This window comes from Aquarana catesbeiana, linkage group LG09 (genome assembly GCF_042186555.1).
Source record: "Aquarana catesbeiana isolate 2022-GZ linkage group LG09, ASM4218655v1, whole genome shotgun sequence".
NCBI classification, from domain to species: Eukaryota; Metazoa; Chordata; class Amphibia; order Anura; family Ranidae; genus Aquarana; species Aquarana catesbeiana.
In genome coordinates, this window is record NC_133332.1 from 54,064,938 (window position 1) to 54,088,366 (window position 23,429).

At 44.3% G+C, this 23,429-nt stretch overlaps 1 protein-coding gene across 3 annotated transcripts in view; it reads right to left on the minus strand.

The window, feature by feature from the left end:
* Positions 1 to 23,429, minus strand: part of SPTBN4 (spectrin beta, non-erythrocytic 4) — a 285,984-nt gene that overhangs the window by 171,662 nt on the left and 90,893 nt on the right. For all 3 annotated transcript variants that reach the window (XM_073598514.1, XM_073598515.1, XM_073598516.1), the window contains one exon: positions 3,915 to 4,117. In XM_073598514.1, coding sequence (XP_073454615.1) covers positions 3,915 to 4,117 — 203 coding nt within the window. The remainder of the gene's footprint in view (positions 1 to 3,914; positions 4,118 to 23,429) is intronic.

A 23,429-nucleotide genomic window follows, 5' to 3' on the forward strand; every position in this document is an offset into this window, starting at 1 on the left:
GAGGGGCCCGGGAGAAGAGGCTGAACAGCAGGAGAAGAAGCCGGAGAGAGCGGAGAAGTCGGAAGAAGACCCCGAAGTCGGAAGAAGACCCCCAGAGCTGCCTAATAAATTACTTTTAAAACCTGTGTAGTGTGGTTTTTTTTATTGACACTTTTTTTTCCTAGGTGAATGGGTAGGGGTACCATGTACCCCATACTTATTCACATAGGGTGGGGGGCCGGGATCTGGGGGCCCCCTTGTTAAAGGGGGCTCCCGGATTCTGATAAGCCCTCCGCCCGCAGGCGCCGACAACCAACGGCCAGGGTTGTCGGGAAGAGGCCCTTGTCCTCATCAACATGGGGACAAGGTGCTATGGGGTGGGGGGGCCCGCAGGGCGCTCCCCTCCCCCAAAGCACCTACCCCACATGTTGAGGGCATGCGGCCTGGTACGGTTCAGGAGGGGGGGGGGCGCTCGCTCGTCCCCACCCCCTTTCCTGACCGGCCGGGCTACGTGCTCGGATAAGGATCTGGTATGGATTTTGGGGGGAACCCCATGCCGATTTTTCGGCGTAGGAGGTTCCCCTTAACATCCATAGCAGACCTAAGGGCCTGGTATGCCCCTGGGGGGAACCCATGCCGTTTTTTTCATTTAAAACTTGGCACGGCGTTCCCCCTCATGATTCATACCAGACAGCTGTCAGCACTGCCTGTCGCTCATCGCGAAAGGAAAAAAAAAGTTTTCCTTTCCCGATCAGTGAGCCAGCTCTGCGCTAGCTCCCGCGACAGGGCTCGCAGGTGTCAAATCTTGCCGATAACAGCGGCGAGATTGACACAATATCGCGGTCACCTACTGTACGTACATGGGATTTTTTTTCGTTTTTTATTTTTAATAAATTTTCAAAGATTTCAAACAAACTTCTTTCACGTTGTCATTATGGAGGTATTGTTTGTAGAATTTTGAGGAAAATAATGAATTTAATCCATTTTGGAATAAGGCCGTAACATAACAAAATGTGGAAAAGTTGAAGCTCTGAATATTTCCCGGATGCACTGTACTGTATGCATTAGGGGTGCTGAAATGAATCGCTGCATCGCGATTCGGGTGTCCCCGATGCGGCATCAATGCATGCGACCGTAGAAATCGATTGCCGGTGATGTCATTGCCCCGTCCCTTCCAGGAGAGCGTTACGATCGTGTACAATGCCCGCCTCTCTCCTCTCACGTCCAGCTCTTCTCACGTCAGCGGAGAATTCTAAGCCCCGCCCGCTGACTGTCACTATCAAATCCGAAGAGAGGCGGGCAGGGCTGAGAATTCCCTGCTGACGTCAGGAGAGAAGTGAGACTTGAGAGCAGAGAGGCGGGCCGGGCACGGGCAGTCACATCAGAGGTGCCTATATACAGGGCCGCTGATAAGGGGGTACAGGCAGCCTGTCCTCCTAGTCCACCCACATAGTTCACTAGGATAGCAGGTCGGGACTCCGGAGCGATGTCAGGACTCAGTAGGGAGGGACTAATGAGGGAACTTGAGATGAGAACAATCAGCAGACAAGAAAAGTCAGAGGGGGATGATTCTTCTACAGGATTCCATATGGATTAAGCAGCACCAGTGCCCCCCCTCCCCCACTGACTGGCAGTGCCCCCAAACTGCCCCCATTAGGCACCAGGACCCCTATCTCCCCTCACTAATCACTTGAGCCTCCCATCTCTCCCCACTAAGCGCCAGGACCCCCCATCTCTCCCCACTAAGCGCCAGGACCCCCCCATCTCTCCCCACTAAGCACCAGAACCCCCCCATCTCTCCCCACTAAGCACCCCCTATCTCCCCCCACTAAGCGCCAGGACCCCCCCCATTTCCCCTAATTGAGCACCAGTGTTCCCTTTTGTCCTCCTTGAAAAAAAAAATGGAGATATTTATTATAGCAAAAAGTAAAAAAATATTGTGTTTTTTTCAAAATTGTTGCTTTTTTTTTGTTTATAGCGCAAAAAATAAAAAAACGCAGAGATGATCAAATACCACCAAAAGAAAGCTCTATTTGTGGAGAAAAAAAGGACATCAATTTTGTTTGTGTACAACGTTGCACGACCGCGCAATTGTCAGCTAAAGTAACGCAGTGCCGAATTGCAAAAAATGGCCTAGTCATTCAGCAGCCAAATCTTCCGGGGCTGAAGTGGTTAAGGGAGTAAGGTTATATTTAATTCAAAGTTCCAGTAAATATTTTTGTTTATTAAAAGTCAGCAGCTACAAAAAAAGTGTATCTTCTTTTAATAAAAAGACACTCACCTGTCCCACAATCCAGCGACGTGGCCACCCGATCCCTCCCTTCTCTTCCCCGCCTGTCCACCGCGCTGGCAATACTACTGTGGGCATCCGGCTGTGACAGCTTGCAGCTTCACAGCCGGGTGCGCATGTCTCTCTGTGCTGTCCCGAATGAATGGCCTGGGCAATCTTATGGGACCTGTGATGTGTCCCAGAATATTGCAGGGAGGAAGGGACGCCTAGGCGGCCCAAGCGGAAGTGGGAGTTCGTCGGTAATCGTGATGCATCGTGAAATCGAATCGTTGACCAGATAATCGTAATCAAATCGAATCGTGAGACCAGTGAAGATGCGCACCTCTAGTATGCATTGCTGTGCACCACAGTGCACATCAACACACAGCCATTGTGCTGGTCAGGCTTTTTTTTTGTATGTTCTGAACACAACAAAATGGACAGCTTTAGCATTACACACTATTCTTGGGTGGTTTCTGTTTAGCGATCGATCTCTACAACACAACTGAGTAAATCTGTTAGCTGCTGACAAATGTAACTGCTCTCTTTAGGCACACCACAGGCTCACTTTAACCCCTGACCCTAAAGCCAAACCAAACTTTTCTTTTCAATCAGCTCAGTACAAGACAGACGCATAAAAACAAAAAAGTGTGTAAAACCAGACAGGTTGGCATCTTTAACCATTTGCTGCCCGCCCACCATCAAAGACGGAGGAGCGGTGCGGCTCTCGGCCTCGGTGGATGTCATATGACGGCGCCCCAAAACGGCTGCAGGGGCGTGCAGAGTAGCGATTGTGGCCGCGCCGTAGTCTTAGGACACAGCGCGACACCGATCTCTGTAAAGAATCAATGACACAGCTGTTTAACCATGTGACCGGCTGTGTCCAATCACAGTGACAGATGGGATTTGTAGTTCTTCCTATCACAGATCTCTGTGAATAAATGACAGGCTGTGTGAGTGGAGCCATGCACAGCCCCACAGAGTTAAAAAAGTGACAGAAGCTGCTGGGGATATGAACTCCACGATACTGCCGGAAAGGGAGAGAAGGGGTTGGGGGTTCTTTTTGGCACCATGTTACACCCTATAAAACAGGGTAAGAAAGGAGGAGTTAGCCTTTAAAGTGTAAGTTCACCTTTACATAAAAAACTGTAAGGTGAACTTACACAGGACCCCCCAGTCCCGCTGACCTGAATGGCGGCAATTGAATGGTGGCAATCGCCTCACGGCCCTCTCTTCTTCCACCCTGCTGAGAGGTGGGGCTACGCGGCTTCTGATTGGTCCGCACCGCCCATGTGACGGCACTGACCAATTAGAATGCCCCTAAATGTACCTCCTCAGGGATTAAGCTCTGGGGATTTCTAAGCCTGAGACGGCCATACCGGGGTTCAGAACAGGCGATCCCCGCCATTCAGGTCAGCGGAACTAGGGGTGGGGGGCGAGGTGCGGGTCCTGTGTATGTTCACCTTACAGATTTTTTCTGTAAAGGTGAACTTACCCTTTAAGCTGACAAATGTTAGGGATCCCTGAAGAAGACAACTATATTGCTTTTTATTGGTGTTCATACATATATATTGGTGGTTCCAGCATGCATATCCAAGGTCATAACTGAGCAAAGTTAGAAATATTGGGCACCCAGAGGAAAACCGGTAAATCTCCCGCCTCTCACCTTTTCTGGATTGCGGAGGTCCGCTCCTGGACACGGTCAGCAAACACATTTCCAAGTCGTATCAAGCTTTCTCCAGCTTCCACTGCTATCTTAACCTTCTGTGTGTTCATCTCCATGGTGGTCAGGAAATCCTTGTGCTTCTTGATGGCTTTTTCCACCCCTTCTACAGTGTTGGGCAACTCAACATGAGCCAGGGCTGACTCCTGTAAAAAGAAAAAAAAAAGGAAATAATGATAACCATTATAACTTAATTATTAAAGTTTTGCATCCTTACTGGAAGTAAAGCATTGGAAACATCCACTATGAAGGGAATCAGCTTTCATGACAACATAGAATAATCTTTCCATCTGGACTAGTAAACATACATTCATAAGCTAAGTAGTTATTTAAAGAGCCAAGAGTTCTGGTATTTTTAATTTTCTGTGGCTGGCGACTTTCACTCGATCTTGTCTACTTGTTGTAATTGATGACTTTAAAATAAAGACATTTGCAGTCAGCCATTTGGCAACAAATATGCATTTTCTGTTGCAATTAAACAGCATTGTGTTTCACAATAGTGCTGCCTGCATATAAGTCTTTTGAGAGTATTCCCCCCCACCAGAGAAAAAAAAAAGTCAACAAAACAGCAATACTCCCCTTTCCAAGCTTATTCCCACACTCAATGGTTTGTCTGGCTTCATCTTTCCATTTTAGCCTGGCTGCCTTACAAATGATTGCTGGTATTATAGAAGAATTGCAGTACATACAAATGTCCAGCAGATGTCACTGTTGTTCTCAAACAACAGAACGCCCTTGCATACCAGGCCTCATGTACACTGCTGCTGGTAAACGGACGTTTAGGAGCAGTTGGACATTTTTTTCAGCTGCCCCTGAACTCTCCTCTATGTTATCTTATCAGTACATGTACACGGGGTTGTTTCTAGGCAGTTGAGTTAAGAAGCATTTTTTGGAACGCAAAAAAATGGGTTCAGATGGATGTTCAGAGGCATTTGAAACGCCAAATGCCTGTAACAGCTTGTAAACGCTGCTAAACGCAGTAACTGGCATTTAGCAGCGTTTCGTTTACAGACGTTTTTCATTTTAAACAAAAAAAGTATATATTATTTTTTTACAAAAGCTTCCAGACGCAAAAGAGGCTAAACGTGGCAAAAAGCTGGAGAGTCCAAAATCAAGCTCACTTCTGCATAGAAACCAATCAGCTTCCAGGTTTTATTGCCAAAGCCTAAAGAGGAAGTAAACCCTGATGGGTTTTACTTCCTCTTTATTAGACACGTGCAATTTTGTTCGTTTTTGTTTCATTCGTTTTTTTGCTTTTTTCGGAAGTTCGAAAATTCGAAAATTCGGATTTTCAAAATTTCCGAATTTCGGATTTGCGGATTCCCGAATTCCGAATTTTCGTAATTCAAAAATTAAAAAATTCTAAAATCCGAAAATGTGAAAATCTGAAAAAAAGAAAGGAAAATCAGTAAAATTCGAAATAATAACTATTAAATTATAGGTATTGGAATTTCCTTTCAGATTTGGCTGTTTGTGAACGTAACAAATACAAATTTAGCTGAAGTTACGAATTATCCGAAATAACAAATGCAGCATCTAAACAAATGGAATAGAACAAATTAATAATAAATAATAATAATAAAAAGGTTTTATTATAATTATTGTTATTTATTATTATTAGATCTTTACGTTCCATTCGTTTAGATACGGCATTCGTTATTTCAGATAATTTGTAACTTCGGATAAATTCGTACTCGTTACGTTCACTAACAGCCAAATTTGAAAGGAAATTCCAATACCTTCAATTTAATATTTGCTATTAGTTAGTTATTATTTCAGATTTTCGGGTTTTCTGATTTTCAGATTTTCATTCTTATTCTTGGATTTTCAAATTTCCAAATTTTAGAATTTTTAAATTTATGAAATTTTGAACATTCAAATTTCCTAATTTTGCATATTCGAATTTCCTAGGTTCGAATTTCCGAAATCTTCGAATTTCCGAAATTCAGAATTTTCGGAAATTCGGAAATTCAAAATTTGGAAATTCGTAACCTCGGAAATTTGTAATTTTGGAAGTTTCGGAATTAACAAATTTGTCAAAATTTGTTAAAAAACGAATTCGGAACTAAAACGAATTGCACATGTCTACTCTTTTTTTCCCCTGCAAAGTAAAAGCATAATGGGCTAGTACGCATCGCATACTAGCCCATTATGTGACACTTACCTGCAAACGAGGCCCACGATGTCCCCCGCTGGTGAAAGCATCCATCTTCGCCCCTCTTCCTTCCAGGGCCATCGACTCCGACTCTGTGATTGGCTGGAGCCGCATGACGTCACAGCCGCGTGGCGCATGCACGCACAAGACTCATAAAGTAAAAAAAAAAATCTTCCTTTACTTCCTGACTAAAGCTGGATATACACTATACAATTTTCTATAGATTTTTTTCTTTAGGGTCCTTTCACACATTCATGTCCGTTTTCACAGAGTCCGATGGCTCAGCAGGGATCGATCCGTTGATCCCCGTTGAGCCGGCGGATGACAGTCTGTCTCCACTCAGAAATCTCCATTCAGAAACAGAAGCAGTGCTGTCCACCCAAAAAGTAGTGGGTAAGAGTAGGTGTGCTGATTTGATGTGCAACAGGCTTGTAATTCAGCAGTGACCATGCTAATAGCTTTGCCCCATGCAATATTTTTAATATTACTATAGTAGCGCAAGCAGGCACAGCCTACCTCATAAGAGTGGCAACTCTGCTCTGAATTCAGGAGCAGTGCAGCATCATTGCCACCCATCGCAGAAAGCTGCATTAGGTGGACTTCATTAGAACTCCCACTGGCAGGCTCAACATGTATGCATGTGACTTTGTAGGGTAAAGCTAAAACTGTAAGGACAGATGCACTTAAGTGTTGCAGCATATTTTTATGGGTTGCCGTAGTTCTACTTTAAAGCGTAACCACACTGCATCTGAGCACCACAAGCCAAAAACACCATGTCATTCATTTTTTTTAATATTCAAAGCAAACTCCCCCATCCATCCATGTCTCCATGCTTTATTTTGCTGAGAAATCACTTTGAGAAACAACCCTCTAGCAGGGCTGGACTGGGACAAAAATTTGGCCCTGGACTTCCTCACGACTGGCCCACTTTAATTTTGAGTGTCCCCAACAGCGTCCCCCTTACATCAGAGTGTCCCCAACAGCGTCCCCCTTACATCAGAGTGTCCCCAACAGCGCCCCCTTACATCAGAGTGTCCCCAACAGCGTCCCCCTTACATCAGAGTGTCCCCAACAGCGTCCCCCTTACATCAGAGTGTCCCCAACAGCGTCCCCCTTACATCAGAGTGTCCCCAACAGCGTCCCCCTTACATCAGAGTGTCCCCAACAGCATCCCCCTTACATCAGAGTGTCCCCAACAGCGTCCCCCTTACATCAGAGTGTCCCCAACAGCGTCCCCCTTACATCAGAGTGTCCCCAACAGCGCCCCCCTTACATCAGACGTAGGGCTGAAACAACTAATCGATTAATCGACAACTAATCGATTATGAAATTAATCGATTACTATTTTCATAATCGATTAATCGCCCAGTAATATAATGGAGTTAAAAAAAATAAATAAAATGAGCCCTTTATAGTACAAAAAGAGCGAATAATCACTACTGTAAATGTTACTTTCACAGTTCTACAGTAAAAAAAAAAAATGAACCCCTTACAGTAGTGATTATCTGCTTTTTTGTACTATAAAGGGCTGATTTTAGTTCTTTCAGGCTGGATTCACACCTATGCATTTTTAGTGCTTTTTGCATTTTGCAGATTTGCACTACAGAACGTGTTCCATAGGAAACCATGGTAGATGGACTATAGTGAAAATCTGCAAAATGCAAAAAGCACTAAAAATGCATAGGTGTGAATCCAGCCTTAACCCCATTATGTTACTAAACGTCTTAGACCTGGTTCACATCTATCTGTTTTTTGGTGCTTTTTGCAGAAACACACTACAGTTCATTTACATGGTTTCCTATGGGACATGTTCACATCTATGCTTTTTTTCAGCCACTGCATATTTGGAAAGGGTCAGGGACTTTTTTTTTAACGCAAAACTGTACTTTTTTGGTTCAATATACTTCAATTGAGAAGCTGCAGAAAAGCATGTAGTGCGTTTTTACAGCAGTTTGTGTTTTTTAATCTGCCCAACAAATTGGCTAAAAAAAAAATGCAAAAACGCAAATCGCAGCAAAATCACATGCACAAAAATCAAAACGCACAGCCAAAAGCACAGCAGAAACAGATCAAAAGCAAACTGCATAGGTGTGTACCGAGCCTTATGCTGACCACACCGATCAATTTTCAGACGAGAATATTCAGACAAAAAATCTTTTTACATTCCCCGAATGAAAGAATGTTGTTTGAAATTTTCACTTGTTTTTAACATTCTGTTTTTAAAATGAATGTAATTTCTGAACGAAAACCATATACACTGTCTGAAAATTCCTTTGACCGAGAAGTTTTCTATTATTTCCAAATTTTACCGTCACTGTGGTTGAAAATGAATGTCGATTTGACCCCACTAACGATTAGAAAATCAAACGAATGTTCTTAAAATGCCATTTTTTTTTTTTTGAAGGCAGACATTGTTTGTTTGTTTTTTAAATAAAAAAATTTGATCTGAGTCTGATATTTTCCAGATTCACCCTTTACTTGTATATACACAGTATATCTCCTGGTCATGGTATATACAATATATCTCTTTTGTCTGTTATTCTCAGAGTGGATTAGATATTTTGCTCCCTAACCATATAGTTGGTTATTTATATGTACCACTGCACAGAGATATTTAAGAATAAATTGCCTTTTTAAAAATTTTTTACATAATAACTAAATTATACTCCACACTTTTTTTCTTTTTTAAGGTTATTAACCGATTAATCGATTAATCGAAACAATAATCGGCCAACTACTCGATTATGAAAATAATCATTAGTTGCAGCCCTACATCAGAGTGTCCCCAACAGTGCCCCCCTTACATCAGAGTGTCCCCAACAGCGTCCCCCTTACATCAGTGTCCCCAACAGCATCCCCCTTACATCAGAGTGTCCCCCTTACAACAGTGTACCCAACAGCGTCCCCCTTACATCAGAGTGTCCCCAACAGCGTCCCCCTTACAGAGTGTCCCCAACAGTGCCCCCCTTACATCAGAGTGTCCCCAACAGCGTCCCCCTTACATCAGTGTCCCCAACAGCATCCCCCTTACATCAGTGTGTCCCCCTTACATCAGTGTCCCAACAGCGTCCCCCTTACAACAGTGTCCCCAACAGCGTCTCCCTTACAACAGTGTCCCCAACAGCGTCCCCCTTACATCAGAGTGTCCCCAAAAGCGCCCCCTTACATCAGTGTCCCCAAAAGCGCCCCCCTTACATCAGTGTCCCCAACAGCGTCCCCCTTACATCAGTGTCCCCAACAGCATCCCCCTTACATCAGAGTGTCCCCCTTACATCAGTGTCCCCAACAGCGTCCCCCTTACAACAGTGTCCCCAACAGCGTCCCCCTTACGCCACAGTGTCCCCAACAGCCTCCCCCTTACGCCACAGTGTCCCCAACAGCCTCCCCCTTACATCAGAGTGTCCCCAACAGCCTCCCCCTTACATCAGAGTGTCCCCAAAAGCGCCCCCCTTACATCAGTGTCCCCAAAAGCGCCCCCCTTACATCAGTGTCCCCAAAAGCACCCCCCTTACATCAGTGTCCCCAACAGCGTTCCCCTTACATCAGACTATCCCCAACAGCGTCCCGCTTACATCAGTGTCCCCAACAGCGCCCCCCTTACATCAGAGTGTCCCCAACAGCACCCCCCCTTACATCAAAGTGTCCCCAACAGCGCCCCCCTTACATCAGAGTGTCCCCAACAGCGTCCCCCTTACATCATAATGTCCCCAACAGCATCCCCCTTACATCAGAGAGTCCCCAACAGCGCCCCCCCTTACATCAGTGTCCCCAAAAGCACCCCCCTTACATCAGAGTGTCCCCAACAGCGTCCCCCTTACATCAGAGTGTTTTCCCTCTCCTCCCCCTCCCACATGTACTCACAGTTTTGAAGGCAGCTTCTCGATCCTCTCTCCAGTCATGTGATAACAAGTGATAGGGGAGAGAGGAAGGAAAGTCTGCCGTTGGTCTATCTCCCCTGCAGGCTGGAGGGAGCAGAAAGCCTAATGCTCTCTCCAGCATATGACGGAAGCTGCTCCTCCTGACAGGAGTGAAATTGCGATCACTCACTGTCAGAGAGGAGCGGCTCCAGGACTGCACCTGACTGGCCCACTGAGCCATCGGCCCACCGGGAATCTCCCGGTAGTCCTGATGGCCAGTACATGCCTGCCCCCTAGCAATTTTGGGTGTGGCCATTGTGAGTAAGGGCAGATGAATCATGTAGCATTTACTTCCTGGAATCCATCTGGCCTTAGCTCAGGCATGCAGGCAGGAGGGTGTGCTTAGCAGAGAAAACCCCTCCTCCCCTTCAGAAGACTCCTGGGATGTATGACATAATTTGTCTAGGCCAGAAACCAGGAAGTAACTGAATAAATGTAAAAAAAAAAGAAAGGAAATAGAATATACTTTTCTTATCTATTTAACCAGTTCCCAACCGCCTTATGTCTTTTTACGGGGGAAGAATGGCACCCCTGCGCGAAACCCCGTATATATACAAGGGGTTCCCTTTAAGAGCCGCCGGAGGCGCGTACGCGTGCCCGCTGCACAGCAGGGGACCTGATTGAGCATGTGGCCAGTGGTTGTGATCGCCGCCAGCCACGCGAGATCTCGTGCACGAGAGCCAGCACGGGGATTTGTGTGTGTAAACACACAAATCCCTGTCCTGTCAGGGGAGAGGAGACATATCATTTGTTCCTAGTAAGTAGGAACAACGATATGTCTCCTCCCCTAGTCAGTCCTATCCCCATACAGTTAGAACACACTGAGGGAACACACACTTAACCCCTTGATCGCCCCCTAGTGTTAACCCCTTACCTATCAGTGATATTTACACAGTAATCAGTGCATATTTATAGCACTGATCACTGTATAAATGTCAATGGTCCCAAAAATGTGTCAAAAGTGTCCGATCTGTCCGTCGCAATACCACTAAAAATCGCAGATCACTGCCATTACTAGTAAAAAAAAAAAAAATAATAATAATAATGCCATAAATCTTTCCCATAATTTGTAGACGCTATAACTTTTGCGCAAACCAATCAATATACGCTTATTGAGATTTTTTTTTACCAAAAATATGTAGAAGAATATACATTGGCCTAAACTGATGAAGAAATTTGTTTTTTTTAAACATTTTTGGGGATATTTATTATAGCAAAAAGTAAAAAATTGTTTTTTTCTTTTTTCCAAATTGTCGCTCTTTTTTTGTTTATAGCGCAAAAAATAAAAACCACAGAGGTGATCAAATAGCACCAAAAGAAAGCTCTATTTGTGGGAAATGTTGTTTGGGTACAGCATTGCATGACCGCGCAATTACCAGTTACAGCAGCTGCATAAGGATTAAAATTATTCAATGTTGATTGAGAGAGTGAAGTTTTGCTTTAATTTCAATACCCAGGGGCATATTTATAAGGGGAAAATGTACTGTACACACTAACCATTGTGAGCTGCTTAGTAATCTGGTTTCATAATCTATAAAAGATCTCCCAGCACAGCAAGGAGTTGCCAACTGGCATTCACTAGGGAAGAAAGAAAAGCCGCTCTCAAAGCACAGGTTCCAAATGATACACACCCTTGATAGGCGCTCAGGTGCAGGCTCTGCTGGGATCAGAAAACATACAAATAAGGCTCGATTCACACAGGGGCAACACGACTTCAACGCGACTTTGCAACGCGACTTCAACGCGACTTCAACGCGACTTGTAACGATTTACAACACGACTTCAAGTCGCCCCCAGTATAGGCGACTTTGCCTGTGGCCAATCATAGCAAATCAGCTTTTGTGACATAATTCCTGTTCCTGTTCTCTTCCTGTTTCCAAGTCCCCTAGTAAACTGAGGAGAATATTGGCTTTGCGTTCGTTAATGACAGCTGTCATAACTGCTGGTGTAGCAGTGTTGGTGGAAGAGGAGGAGAAAGAAAGGAAGCAGAGGATGAGGATGAGAAGGAGACGTAGATATTGGATACATCCAATAATCGTCAACAGAGATACCAGAGGCCAGTTCTGGGCCATGTTCCAAAATTTGCGTGGTTACGACGACAAGTTTTTTAATTATACCAGGATGTCTATTGCAAGGTAAGTAAAATGTGATATGCAAAAAAAACCAAAAATGTTTCATAGTTCTTTACTTAACCAGTTCGCGCCCACGCTACAGCCAAAAGACGGCTGCAGCGCGGACGCTATCTGCCGGGCGACCGTCATCAGTGCCATCTGTGCCACGTATTAGTGCCATCTATCAGTGCCACGTATTAGTGCCATCTGTCATCAGTGCCACGTGTCATCAGTGCCACGTGTCATCAGTGGCACCTGTCATCAGTGCCACGTATTAGTGCCACGTGTCATCAGTGGCACCTGTCATCAGTGCCACGTGTCATCAGTGCCACGTATTAGTGCCACCTGTCATCAGTGCCACATATTAGTGCCATCTGTCATCAGTGCCACGTCAGTGTCACGTGTCATTGTCCTGGTACTCCAGTGCCTTCAAAAGTGTAATAGGTAGTTAGATGTGTAATTTATGCTCCTAGAACACCTGATTGCGCTCCCTGCATGTTGGGCCTCTCTATGTGGCCAGGCTGTGAAAAAGTCCCACACATGTGGTATCGTAATATTCAGGAGAAGTAGCAGAATGTATTTTGGGGTGTTATTTGTGGTATACACATGCCATGTGAGAGAAATAACCAATTACAATGACAATTTTTCATTTATAGCGCAAAAAATAAGGGCAATGATAGGTGACTGTCACAGAAGTTCAATGATAGGCGGTACTGTGGTCACAGGTATGTGGCGCTGATGGGCATTGGTTAACTACACTTTGATTTATATATTTGTTTTATACTCCAAGATAAAGAATTTCTGAGCCCCCTTTTAGATATCTGGTTTTTTTTCATTGACCCTAGAGAATAGGACATATTAAATTACCATCTTTTTTTTAACAGTTTTGACGAATTGCTTGGTCTGCTTTCCATCCATCTGGAGCGACAGAACACATCATGGAGGAGGAGTATCTCACCGACTGAAAGACTGATAATTACACTAAGGTAATCTATATTAAATTGGATGCACAAAAATGAACAAATGTAACACACAAACATCCATAAATTTCGTAAAACATTTTAATATAATTAAACCCAAACATTAGATCTACCAAACATGCAATCTTTTTTTTAAATTTTATGTTTATTTACAATTGCTGATAGGAAGGGACATATTCAGAATAGGAGATGACACTGCTGGTGGAAGGGCTTTGGGATGGTGCACCAAAGGTGGATGGAATCGGGGAAGGAAATGGATACGGGATTGGTGGATGGGAAAAATTCTGCATATTGCCATACTCATCCGAGTATGGCCTAAATCGGGATTGATAATACTGGTGGCTTCTGGGCGGTGGAGGGTTGGAGTAATGATAAGCACCGGATGGTGGCGGCGGTCCAAAATTTGGGGAGGAGCCAATAGATTGCTCATGTAACATATCCATCACCGCTTTCTTGGCGTTATGTCGTCTGTCCTCTGGTAATTTTTTGAGCATTCCAGCCACCATGAGCCCGAACGCATGCTCTTCCGAATCCAGATCGTCTAACTTTTGATTTAGGCGATCCATGAGATCTGCGAATCTTTGCATGTTGTCAACACGACTGCCACGTGGTCTAGCAGTGCGTGTTGACCTTGCTTGCATTGGCTCAGGCTCAGGCTCAGGCCTTTGTACTTGACTAGGGCCAGCTGTCTCCGGTGAATCCAATATTTCGGGGTTCTCCTGGGTCATTGTTTCATCCACCGATCGATGTTCCTGCGGCCCTTGAGGTTCCGGAGGTGCCTCCTGACCTTGCTGAGCCACTTGCCAGCTGGATTGTGTTCTGTAATAAAGATATAATACTGTCAGGCACAACCTTGTTTATATAACTGTATAGTAGCACTTTGATAATATGAAATATGTTATCTCACTCTCTCAGCTCCATGCTTGGTCTCAAAAATTCCAGATCCTCTGCATGGACATAGGGTACCACCCTTTTACTGCCTGATCCACTTCTGGCCTCCAAGAGTTTGCGTAAATAACGCTTGTAGCAGTCTCTCAGGCCCTTCCATCTAACTTGTATTGCTGTAACTGCAAAAAAAGAAATAGAAAAATAACCAATTATGTATTTTGTCTTTCAGGTACCTTGCAACCGGTCATTCACTAATTAGCCTTCACTATCAGTTCTTGGTGGGCAGGTCGACTATCAGTTACATTATCAGAGAAACATGCCAAATCATATGGGACGTGCTGAACCCAATCGTTATGAAGAGACCGACACAGGAGAAGTGGCAGGATATTGCAAGAGCATTTTGGAGTCGTTGCAACTTCCCAAATTGTATTGGAGCCATAGATGGCAAGCACATACGTGTCGTTAAGCCTGTTGGCAGTGGCAGTATGTATTTTAATTATAAAAAATACTGCTCTTTTGTACTACTTGGCGTGGCAGATGCAAACTACTGCTTCAGCTATATTGATATCGGATCATATGGAAGTACCTGCGATTCCCGTATTTTTATAAATTCTTCTCTTGGTCAAATGCTAAGAAATAACCAGCTACAGATTCCTGACAACTGTCCCCTTCCTGGCACTAGTGAACCCCCACTACCCTATGTCTTTATAGCTGATGAGGCTTTTGCATTGGGGCAACACCTAATGAGGCCTTACTCGAACCGGAATCTGAGTACACCCAAGAAGGTCTTCAATTACCGTCCCACAAGGGCAAGAAGGGTGGTTGAGTGCACCTTTGGCATTCTGGCTAATAAATGGCGTGTGTTACACACGCCTATAGCCTTAAACATCGAGAACGCAATTCTTGCTGTCAAAGCAGCATGTGTGCTCCATAATTTTGTTAGGGTACGTGATGGGTACTGTTTTGAGGATTCCCTAATGCACGACCTGGAGAGTGCACACCTCAGTGCTAGTAGGGATCTACCGATGGCAGCAGTATTCGAGAGGCATTTACCTCATACTTTGTTTCACCGGCTGGTGAAGTAGCATGGGAGTTGGATGCTATTTAATAAACCAATTTTATTCAGTTATTTAAATATATCTTTTTCTGATCTTGCTGTTTGTTGAAAGCCTGTATAGGTAATGATTTAAGTTTTGTAATAAATTTGTAATACTGAACTATACTGTGGATAATGTATTCCATACTATTAGTTGGTTTTATAGAAATAAACTGTTATAATAAAATAAATCATACTTTGTTTTGGGCTGTATTGATATTGATCATTCGTTATGACATGTATGATATGTGTTACAGATTATAGTCACACGACAAGGCATAAACCATGATTTGGCTAAGTTTCCACTTGTGCGACTTTTCATGCGATTTGGGCCTGAAAAGTCGTATGTCATGTGGTACCCAATGAATATAGTCACACGACAAGGCATAAACCATGATTTGGCTATGTTTCCACTTGTGCGACTTTTCATGCGATTTGGTCATGAAAAGTCGTATGTCATTACACAGATATTGCTTCAGATCTCGTTAACGAAACAAAAATTGATGGAAAAGCACGCATGTTTGGGGACACAATAGTGGAAACATAGTCGTTCATATTCGTTTAAGAGCCCTTGCACACTGGGGCGGGGGGCGGCGTCACCGGTAAAACGCCGCTATTATTAGCAGCGTTTTACCGTCAGTATGCGGCCGCTAGCGGGGCGGTTTTACCCCCTGCTAGCGGCCGAGAAAGGGTTAAATACCACCGCAAAGCGCCTCTGCAGAGGCGCTTTGCCGGCGGTATAGCCGCGCCGTCCTATTGATTTCAATGGGCAGGAGCGGTAAAGGAGCGGTATACACACCGCTCCTTCACCGCTACGAAGATGCTGCTGGCAGCACATCGCTCCAGTGTGCAAGCCCTCGGGGCTTGCACACTGGAATGACAGTAGCGGCACTTTCGGGGCGGTTTGCAGGCGCTATTATTAGCGCAATAGCGCCTGCAAACCGCCCCAATGTGCAAGGGCTCTAATTGCGCAACACCCGCATAATAAACAGACATAAGAAAATTGTTAACTTACGTTTTTCACTATGTTGGCTGTTGGTCATGATGTCCCAATCTTCATAGGACCCACGGCAGATCTCCAGCCACGCATTGTCCTTCTTGATTTGATCCCTATACGTGGGATCGTCCTTGTCATAGAGACATGGGCGCTGTCTCACAAGCCTTATCAGGCATTCGTTATCGATTGGCTCGCGGTGAACCACCTCCCTTCTGCCTGACATTCTGCTCTATACCACTGTCGGCAAGACAAAATGGTGACAGTGACAGAGTGATGGAGGAAGGGAGGGAGGGAGGGAGGGGGCAGCATGAGCTTTTTTTTTACTATTTCCTGTCAAGTCGCTTTCATATAGATGGGGATCCGACTTGCAGGCGACTTACATTGAGTTGAATGGGTACAAGTCGCCTACAAGTCGGATAGAAGTAGTACAGGAACCTTTTCTGAAGTCGGAGCGACTTCATTAGTGTCAATTAAGACGCTTCCATTCACTATAATGGTAATCTAAATGCAAAGCGACTTGGGGCGACTTGGGGCGACTTGAGGGCGTACAAGTCGGATCCCAAGTCGTCCTAGTGTGAACCAACCCTAAGCCTGGACGGCAGCACTCCGATGCAACACCTTTATTAGGTTAAAATCCAATGTACAGCAGCTAATCCATACAGTACAGAAGAAGGGGATACAAGCAGCTTACATGTTTCACACCTAAATCTGATGCTTAAAGTGGATGTAAACCCAAATTTTTTTTTTTTCTTTTGATGTCATAATGTAGAGTATAAGATTTCCTATCATTTGAGCCCAGTCTTGCCACAAAGAGTTAATCCATCTCTGAGCAATCCTCTTTTATTGTTCAGTGAGATAAATCTTGACAAACAGAGAAAAACTTTGTCAAATACTCCCCCTTGCTGTGAGTGACAGGTGATTTACATATCTCGTGCACTAGCCTAAGACATGCATTGTTTTTTAATTCCCTCCCCCACTCCTTTCTTCAGCAGCTCTGCAAGGATTGGCTGTTCCACACCTCAGCATGATTTGGCATGCTGAAGTCATGTGGTTACTTTCCTGTCTTTTCACTGGATGTTAGAGATCATAGCAGAAGTTCAGTGTAAGAAATACACAGGAGAAAATGCATATTGACAAGGGGAGTGTAGAGGTGGGCGGGGAGTCTACTGACATCACGACTCCACCCACCGAGCTCCAGACAACAGACCCACCCACAGAATCTGCAGTTTTTCGGCTCTCATAACAGACAGAGGGGAGACATTTGACAGGTAAAGATACATGCAGGAGGCATGTATATCCTTATAGATAACCCCTATGGCAGTAGTTTAGAAAGGATGACATTGGGTTTACATCCACTTTAATCATAGCTAGTGTAGTGACAAAACGGATGTGAATATATGTATGGTGGTAGCCAATGGGAAACAAAATGTCCCAAGGGCCACTCCCACATGCATAGTTAATCAATCAAAGAATATGGAACAGCTGTGATTAGAGAGCCCCCCAGTCCGCAGCTCTCACATAAATAGGTGAAAGAACCAGAACAAATACTCACAATCAACACAAACCAATTCCAAATAACATATTCAAATTAAATTTGACTCACCACATTAACATGTAACATTGGGTATAACCCATAAGACAAAAAATCATAATGTTAGTTTAAAAATTGGTATTACCCACACTACATGGGTGAAAAATTCGCACATGTGTGTGTTCAGTTATCAAAAACCAACCAAGGACCTTCCATGTGTCGGATATAGACGCAGGGCAAAAAATCATAAACCGTCCGTAAAGCATAGATCTAAACAAAGGGAATTGAATCACTTTGATAATATTCCTGTGTTTTCTACGCCATACAGTATTGAATTTGATAGAATCAAAAGATTGTTGTTAAATATCTACCGGTTCTATCTAGTGATCCAATTTATACACAGATACTTTCAAATGGCATTAGAACAGTTTCAAGGAGAGCGCCCACTCTAGGGAGAAGGTTGTCACCTAGTCTATATACAAGTACTAAGACACCCACCCATTGGTTACCAATTAACCACTTCAGCCCCGGAAGGTTTTACCCCCTTCCTGACCAGAGCACTTTTTACAATTTGGCACTGCGTCGCTTTAACTGCTAATTGCGCGGTCATGCAATGCTGTACCCAAACGAAATTTGCGTCCTTTTCTTCCCACAAATAGAGCTTTCTTTTGATGGTATTTGATCACCTCTGCCGTTTTTATTTTTTGCGCTATACATGGAAAAAGACCGAAAATTTTGAAGAAAAATTATATTTTTTACTTTTTGTTATAAAAAAAATCCAATAAACTCAATTTTAGTCATACATTTAGGCCAAAATGTATTCGGCCACATGTCTTTGGTAAAAAAATGTCAATAAGTGTATATTTATTGGTTTGCGCAAAAGTTATAGCGTCTACAAACTAGGGTACATTTTCTGGAATTTACACAGCCTTTAATTTGTCATTTCTTGAGGTGCTAAAATGGCAGGGCAGTACAAAACCCCCCCCAAATGACCCCATTTTGGAAAGTAGACACCCCAAGGAAATTGCTGAGAGGCATGTTGAGCCCATTGAATATTCATTTTTTTGGCCCAAGTGATTGAATAATGACAAAAAAAAAATTACAAAAAGTTGTCACTAAATGATATATTGCTCACACAGGCCATGGGCATATGTGGAATTGCACCCCAAAATATATTCAGCTGCTTCTCCTGAGTACAGGGATATCACATGTGTGGGACTTTTTGGGAGCCTAGCCGCGTACGGGGCCCCGAAAACCAATCACCGCCTTCAGGATTTCTAAGGGCGTAAATTTTTGATTTTACTCCTCACTACCTATCACAGTTTTGAAGGCCATAAAATGCCCAGATGGCTCAACACCCCCCCCCCCCAAATGACCCCATTTTGGAAAGTAGACACCCCAAGCTATTTGCTTTGAGGCATGTTGAGTCCATGGAATATTTTATATTTTGACACAAGTTGCGGGAAAGTGACCAATTTTTTTTTTTTTTTTGCACAAAGTTGTCACTAAATGATATATTGCTCACACAGGCCATGGGCATATGTGGAATTGCACCCCAAAATACATTTAGCTGCTTCTCCTGAGTAGACACCCCAAGCTATTTGCTGAGAGGCATGGTGAGTATTTTGCAGCTCTCATTTGTTTTTGAAAATGAAGAAAGACAAGAAAAAAAATTTTTTTTTTTTTCAATTTTCAAAACTTTGTGACAAAAAGTGAGGTCTGCAAAATACTCACTATACCTCTCAGCAAATAGCTTGGGATGTCTACTTTCCAAAATGGGGTCATTTGGGGGGGGGTTTGTGCCACCTGGGCATTCCATGGCCTCCGAAACTGTGATAGGCAGTGAAGAGTGAAATCAAAAATTTACGCCCTTAGAAAGCCTGAAGGCGGTGCTTGGTTTTCGGGGTTCCGTACGCGGCTAGGCTCCCAAAAAGTCTCACACATGTGGTATCCCCATACTCAGGAGAAGCAACAGAATGTATTTTTGGGTGTAATTTCACATATTCCCATGTCATGTTTGAGCAAAATATCATTTAGTGACAACTTAGTGCAAAAAAAAATTGTCTCTTTCCCGCAACTTGTGTCACAATATAAAATATTCCATGGACTCGACATGACTCTCAGCAAATAGCTTGGGGTGTCTACTTTCCAAAATGGGGTCATTTGGGGGGGTTTTGAACTGTCCTGGCATTTTATGCACAACATTTAGAAGCTTATGTCACACATCACCCACTCTTCTAACCACTTGAAGACAAAGCCCTTTCTGACACTTTTTGATTACATGAGAAAATAATTTTTTTTTGCAAGAAAATTACTTTGAACCCCCAAACATTATATATTTTTTTAAAGCAAATGCCCTACAGATTAAAATGGAGGGTGTTTCATTTTTTTTTTTTTCACACAGTATTTGCGCAGCGATTTTTCAAACGCATTTTTTGGGGGAAAAACACACTTTTTTAAATTTTAATGCACTAAAACACACTATATTGCCCAAATGTTTGATGAAATAAAAAAGATGATCGTAGGCCGAGTACATGGATACCAAACATGACATGCTTTAAAATTGCGCACAAACGTGCAGTGGCAACAAAATTAATACATTTTTAAAAGCCTTTAAAAGCCTTTACAGGTTACCACTTTAGATTTACAGAGGAGGTCTACTGCTAAAATTACTGCCCTCGATCTAACCTTCGTGGTGATACCTCACATGCATGGTGCAATTGCTGTTTACATTTGACGCCAGACTTACGCTTGCGTTCGCCTTAGCGCGAGAGCAGGGGGGACAGGGGTGCTTTGTTTTTTTTGTTTTTTTGTTTTTTCTTTATTATTTTTTTGCTTTTTTATCTTATTTTTAAACTGTTCCTTTCATTTTTTTTTTCAAATCATTTTTTATTGTTATCTCAGGGAATGTAAATATCCCCTATGATAGCAATAGGTAGTGACAGGTACTCTTTTTTGAAAAAATTGGGGTCTATTAGACCCTAGATTTCTCCTCTGCCCTCAAAGCATCTGACCACACCAAGATCAGTGTGATAAAATGCTTCCCCAATTTCCCAATGGCGCTGTTTACATCCGGCGAAATCTAAGTCATAAAATGCTCGTAGCTTTCGGTTTCTTAGGCCATAGAGATGTTTGGAGCCACTCTGGTCTCTGATCAGCTCTATGGTCAGCTGGCTGAATCACCGGCTGCATTCTCAGGTTCCTGTTGAGACAGGAGAGCCAGAGAAAAACATGGAAGACGGTGGGGGGGGGGCATTCCCTCCCACTGCTTGTAAAAGCAATCTAGACTCTAATTAGCCGCTAGGATTGCTTTTACATGAAAGCCGACCGCTGGCTGAAAAGAATGATACCTAAACCTGCAGGCATCATTCTGGTATAACCACTCAAAGTGGTGAATGGCGTACCTGAAGACAAAAAAATGGTTAACAATAAAGCACAGTAAACGGTAAAGTATAAAAAATTGCATACCTGAAAAGCAAATATGATAAAACATAATAACAATAAAACATGGCAGAATAGAATACAGTAAATAAGAGCAGAACAATAGAGAGAGAATAGAGAGAGAGAGAACAATAAAACGAGAACTATTTTTTTTTTATTTTATATTTTTTTGTGGTTTTTTTTTTACACTTTTTTTTGTAACTGTAACTTTTATAACTGTAACCGGTTCCAGGTTCGGGTCTCTCAAAATGCGATGGCATCTTGGGAGACCCTGTGAAAGTGTGCCTAGTCTGTGCAATGCTGTACCCTACGCTAATACGCAACTAGTGAATGGTAGCGTTCAAAACATTCACCAATGCAAAGACCAGGATTGTCAGGACAGGAGGGACAATAATAGCGGGTGTCACGTCTATATACGCGCTTGCTGCAGACACAACATCTTTTTTGGGGGGGTTCGTTGGGTAGGGGTACTCGGGAGGACAAAGAAAATGCCTCTCATGCAGCCGACTGCATTTGGTTGGGGATGTGAATGGGGGAAGTACGGGCGCTGCAGAAGCGGTGGGTTCCCAATTAGGATTGGTGAATGCAGCAGGAAGGGCATTATGGGCACAACGGGCCTGTGTTTGTCTTTTTGGTGGCAGCGGGACACTACTTGTGCTTGCCACCTCACCAGCTTGAACTGCACTAATGGGACTCGCCACGTCACCAAGTGTTACTGCAGTGCTGGTTAGCTACGATCGGGGTGTACTAGGCCGCTGGTGCTTGCCAGTTCACCAAAACGCTACCAAAAAAACTGTTAGCGATTGCAGGGATCAGGCCTGACTCTGCGAACGCTGCAGTTATGCATTTAGTGTTTTGTAAGTGACAGTGATCGATCGATACTGCACTTTGGTGGGCTGGGCTGGGCCGGGCGGAGGGGCAAAACGCAGGTGCTAGCAGGTATCTGGGCTGATCCCGCTAACACTGCGTTTTTGGGAACCCTAAACTGCTGGGGACACCAGTATAGATCTGATCGGATCAGATATTGATCCGTTCAGATACTATACCACTAAGGGAGGCGTATGCTGCGTGCGTGGGTGTTAGCGCTACTGGCACTAACCTGACGCTGCCTGGGGCTGGTGCTTGCCAGTTCACCAAAACGCTACCAAAAAAACTGTTAGCAATCGCAGGGATCAGGCCTGACTCTGCGAACGCTGCAGTTATGCGTTTAGTGTTTTGTAAGTGACAGTGATCGATCGATACTGCACTTGGGTGGGCTGGGCTGGGCCGGGCAGAGGGGCAAAATGCAGGTGCTAGCAGGTATCTGGGCTGATCCCACTAACACTGCGTTTTTGGGAACCCTAAACTGCTGGGGACGCTAGTATGGATCTGATCGGATCAGATATTGATCCGTTCAGATACTATACCACTAAGAGAGGCGTATGCTGCGTGCGTGGGTGTTAGCGGTACTGGCGCTAATCTGACGCTGCCTGGGGCGACGCATATCACCGGCGGGTGATCAGGGGGCTAAACCTTTATTCGGTAATAAACAGCGGGTGCCCTGACACTATAAAAAATAAACAAACTAACCAGCGTCACCCGTAGCGGTTATACGGTGATCAGTGGTGAAAGGGTTAACTAGGGGGCAATCAAGGGGTTAAAACCTTTATTCGGTAGTATATGGGGGTCCCTGTCGCTATAAAACGCTGACGGCGAACCTAAATATTTACCTCCCTAACTAGCGTCACCAGTGACACTAATACAGCGATCAGAAAAATGATCGCTTAGCGACACTGGTGACGGGGGGTGATCAAGGGGTTAAAACTTTATTAGGGGGGTTAGGGGGGTATCCTAGACCTAAAGGGGGCTAACCCTAACTGCCCTAACATAGTAACTGTCACAAACTGACACCATGCAGTAATCAGAAAAAAAAAAAAAAAAACTGCTTGGTGCCAGTGTGACAGGAGGGGGGAGGGGTGATTGGGGGGTGATCGGGGGGGCGATCGGGGGGGATCGGGGGTGTAAAGTGTGCCTGGCATGTTCTACTGTGTGTGTTGTGTTGTGCAACTCACTCAGATTCTCTCCTTGGCGCCGGAACGGAAACTGCCGAGCCGAGGAGAGATGACATCACATCCCCTGCCTCTGTGTACTACACAGAGGCAGGGGACAATTCTCATTGGCTGGGAGCGATCGCGAGGGGGGGGCCACGAATGGATGGCCTCCCCCTCATCTCTGAACGCTCCCAGACCAAAGCCGACCACCTCGGGCACCAGGGGGGTCCGATCGGACCCCCCGCCCGCGGGAAGGCAATCACGTACCAGGTACGTGATTTTTGCCTGCCCGTGCCATTGTGCAGACGTATA